At 32.0% G+C, this 5,000-nt stretch overlaps 1 protein-coding gene across 1 annotated transcript in view; it reads right to left on the bottom strand.

The window, feature by feature from the left end:
* Positions 1–5,000, bottom strand: part of LOC113809241 (RNA-binding protein 45) — a 40,663-nt gene that overhangs the window by 21,550 nt on the left and 14,113 nt on the right. Inside the window, exons 8-9 of the mRNA XM_070131524.1 lie at positions 3,399–3,593; positions 3,057–3,277 (exon numbers count right to left, since the gene is read on the bottom strand). Of these exons, the coding sequence (XP_069987625.1) occupies positions 3,057–3,277; positions 3,399–3,593 (416 nt within the window). The remainder of the gene's footprint in view (positions 1–3,056; positions 3,278–3,398; positions 3,594–5,000) is intronic.

Here is a 5,000-nt window from a genome sequence, read left to right on the forward strand (position 1 = left end):
TAATAATAATAATAATAATAATAATAATAATAATAATAATAATAATAATAATAGTAGTAGTAGTAGTGATGATGATGATGATGATAATAATGATGATAATAATAACAATTATAATGATGATAATGATAAAAATAAAAATAATAATAATAATGATGATGATGATAATCATAACAATAACAATAATAATAATGATAATAATAATAATAATAATAATAATAATAATAATAACATTGAAAACAATAACAATAATAATAATAATATTAATGATAATAATAATAATAACAATAATAATAATAATAATAACAGTAATAAAAATAATGCCAATAAAACTATATGAACAATAAAAATTATAACAAAAATATTTTATGTACATATATCACACATACATACATACATACATACATACATACATACACACACACACACACACATATACATACACACACACACACATCCATACACACACACACACACACACACACACACACACTCACCCACACACATATACATACACACACACACACATCCATACTTATATACACATATACACACAAACGCACACACACATACACAAACAAACACACACACACATATACACACACACACACACATACACACACTTTTACACACACATATACACACACACATATATATACACACATACACACACCCATACACACACACACACACACACACACACACACACACACACACACACACACACACACACACACACACACACACACACACACACACACACACATATATATATACAGAGATAAACACATTAACCCAATGGTGCCAGATCACACTATCCTTTTCTTTAGTGATTTTTTTTTTTTTTTTTGCACAAAGATGGCCTTCCAAGTGATCAGCCACCAAGGAGATCCAATTAGTAAGCCTACATATTCTTGGCTGATTTCCCATTTCCTTGAGCTTTCAGGTGGGAAAAACCTATTACTATTAGTATCAATGTTGTTATTATTGCTTTTGATATCATGATCATTATAAAGTTACTACTGATACTAATCACAATAAAATATGAAGGAAAATCTTACCAAATAATCAAGGAAAAGGGTGAACTTGTGAGATTGGCAGGACTGGTAATTGACTCCTTGGTAATTAAACACTTGTAAAGCCGTCTAGATGCAACAACAATCAATAAATAAAAAGACAAAGGGCGTGGCATGTATTCTTGCCATCCCAACAACTTCGGGTTAACACAACTAACAGACTTTTGGGTGGGAAAAAATTACAAGGGATGAATAATGAGAGATAAACAAAATATTTATCAAACTGGTACCATTCAAAAAAACAACAGATAAACAAAACAAAACAATAAGTGATAAACAATGTATAGAAAACAATCTGGCTAAAAAAAATTAATGAATGAATAAAAATAAAGCTTTCCAGCTTCAGACAACATTCAGGAGTCATGTTATAAGTCCTCTTGTCCCCCATTACTTAATTGTCATATACTGAAAGCGCTATAAAGGAAGTCCCTGACCGTAAAGTGAATCAAGCTATCTCTCTACGCACACTTCGGGTAGCCTAGAGTCTCCAGAAAGGGTTGTCACAAACAAAGAGAGGCAGGTTTAAGAAAATGGTAAAGACTCTGGAAGTAGATACGGAAAAAGACAATTAACTGTCAAGTCCACTAGGATAAAGCATTAAGAATATTCATAATAATACTAGTGATATAACAATAGTATGCCATAGGAGCAGTAGTAGTTGTAGTAGTAGTAGTAGTAGTGACAAGGTAAAAAAAAAAAAAAAAAAAAAAAAAAAAAAAAAAAAAAATAGAATAAAGAGGCTATATCACCACTGAGTCGAAAGATTGAAAAGGTAGAGATTTATTAGAGATTCAATTCACTAAAACATGGAAGCTATAGTCAAAACTATTAATAAAGAGCACTAGACAAAATATATGTTAAATACTTTAGTGCATATACTTCTATACTGCCATATAAATGAGACTTTAAACTCTGGCTCAACATGACACTTTTACAGAGGACATCTTAGCTTGAATCAATCTAGAACTGTGTCAGAAAAAGAAAAATAAATAAAAAAAGTTTAAAAATAGAATAAAGGCTCTTGATTTTGCCATTCCATGCAGTTCTCTTTACTTCTTATGTACAAAATGCGTGCAAAATCATACCCATCAGTGACCTGTGCAACTCAGCCTAAAAAAACAAGAATAAAACGAAAAGAGAACAAGAAAAATAAATAAATAAATAAATAAAAAGAACAACCGCACCTCATATAATAAACAAGAAAAAAATTAAAAATGACTTACAAAATGATATAGAGAAAGCAGCTACATCCCAAAGTTGACAACACGTACGAGATAATCTTTTAACTCTATTTATACATGGCTCTATTTGATCTAAGTGGTTCAACACAACTTCTATGAAAAAGGTCCAAAGTGAAGTGACATTTCCACATTGTGTTCATTACATATAAGATCATTCAAAGTAGTTCAGGTGCATTTTTAAAAAATATCTTCAACATTGCACTCAGTGCTAATTGTACTGTCATGCTTGGTAATTTTAATCTTTAGTTTGTCTGAATTGCTTATGTGACATCTTAAATTGCTCCTAATAAAACGTTAACTTTGAGAAGCAAGACTATCAAGCACAGGTAAATAAACAAATATAAAAGAAAAACATATAATAACAGTTATTCTACATAATGGAACTGGGAGACTGTGGCCAGATTTTGAAAAACCCGATTTTTTTTTTTTACTAATTGGGTAAATATATATTTACCAAAGGGAAATATATATTCTTAAGAATAAACAAAACATACAGTAAACTTTAAAGTAATTTCTAATTTTGACTAGAGAGAAGAAAGGTTTAATCAAATACTATATCACAAAACAATATTTGTGGGGGGGAAAAAAAAAAAAAAAAAAAAAATGTTCAAGTTCAGTCCATTGAAAATTAAAAATCATATATATATATAATAATAATAATAATAATAATAAAAATACAATTAGGTACAGATAAAAAGGTAAAGCAGAACATAAAAAAAGAGCGAGTTCTACTAACACTCACTATAAGAAATGGCGTCGAATGGCGAATGATGGTTATTGTGGTGTGGGGTGAGTGGGCCTGAAGAGTACCCTCCCCCATAGCCATCACTGCCCCGCAGATCTCTGAGGTCTCGGCCCCCCCCTTCAAACTTTAGCCCATCCGATTTCTGGGGCTTGGGGTCAGCAAAAACTGGCTTAAAGGTACGTTCACAGCTCTCAAAGGCTTTTGCAGCATGTGACATCCTGAAAAGACCATTCAGCATAACATGTATAAATGGTGTGAATATATAAGCATGATGACAAACAGCTAGACAAACAGGTACTCATATGTGAGAATTTCACTATGAAAAAATCATAACATTACCTGTGATATTTAACATAAGCAAAGCCTTTGCTGTCACGAGTATTCCTGTCACGAACAATGGAGACATAGTCAATGTCACCAAACTGTACAAAATGCTCCCTGAGCTCAGCTTCCCCTAGCGACTTTGGCACAACAACAAAGAGTCGCAGGAGCCTCTCCTCTTCATTCATGTCTCTCCGAGATCCTTGCTCACGACTGTGAAATGGAAACAGAAAAATTTAGTCCAAATGCCTGGAGATTGTGACTGACTATAAAAACAAGATTTAAAAAAAAAAGGAAAAAAGTGAGAATGGAGAGAGAGAAATATGCTAATCTATTCAAGTCAAACTGTATGTTGCTACACCTTACCTCTCTTACCTTTAGTATTATGATCAGCTAGTGTTAAGAGTATAAATGCAATCTATCCTTTTTCTTATCAACCTGATGATTTTATCATCTGATTATTCTGAATGAGAGAATAATAATAACTATAATAATAACTATATCGATAATAATAATTAATTTTTGGTAAAATAATAGTCATTTGACAGCTTCAAAGAAGAAATACATACACAAGCTACATGTATCATTTATCTCTTCCATGACTTTTAAAATGACTAAACAGAAGAATTAATTCAAAATCTACATTAAGTTATGAATGCTAATCAGCAGCCACAAAGTTCCCTTGGAGCTAAATAAAGTACTAACTATGAGCAATTTTCTGCTCTTTGAATAACAAATCACTGCATAAACTTATTAGCTGCTTCTTACTGTCAATATGATTCTATCTGCAACAATATGGGTTGTATCAACATATCACTCTCTCTCTATTTCCATTATAAGCTATATTGAACACAACTTTTTCAAGAACCAAATATTATCTACAAAACTCAATTTCACTAATGTAAGACCAGTGCTTCAATATCCTTCCTAGGAATTTAATTTATCTTCATACAAAAGAAGAAGAAAAAAAAGGATCCTTCCTGTACGTTAATGACCAATGTGAATTTCTAGACTAATGGTTTTTACATCAATTTACTCCTACTTTCTTAAAACCAAAATAACCCCGTGAAACTAAAAAGAAAACTATCGACCACAACCTCTTTTCCTGTTTCCTTGAATGCATAAACACAAGAAAAATGAATTAATGAAATATCAACATACAAATGTATAAATATCAATAAAATATGTTGAAATAAAAAATAATGATTAATTTACACTGACTTTAGCAACAGCATTATGGAATATACAGCTCTGCTATACTCGATGTACAAGTAGCCTAACACTTTTCTACAAGCACTTAGTAGTTCAAAATACTGCATATAATATTAATTACATACTTCAAAAAACACTTGCTGAGTAAATAAATGAATACCATCATAGAAATTACTTATTCAAAATAACAGAACAAAACTAGCAATTATGACAATAATAATAACAACAGAGATGAGATTGGTGGCGGTGGTAGTGGTGGTGGTGATGGTGGCAGTGGTAGTGATGGTGGTGATGGTGGCGGTGGTAGTGGTGGTGGCGGTGGTAGTGGTGGTGGCAGTGGTGAAGATGGTGGTGGTGGTGGCAGTGGTGAAGATGATGATGATGGTGGTGGTGGTGGTGGTGGTGGTG

Source organism: Penaeus vannamei, chromosome 16, assembly GCF_042767895.1.
Source record: "Penaeus vannamei isolate JL-2024 chromosome 16, ASM4276789v1, whole genome shotgun sequence".
NCBI lineage: Eukaryota > Metazoa > Arthropoda > Malacostraca > Decapoda > Penaeidae > Penaeus > Penaeus vannamei.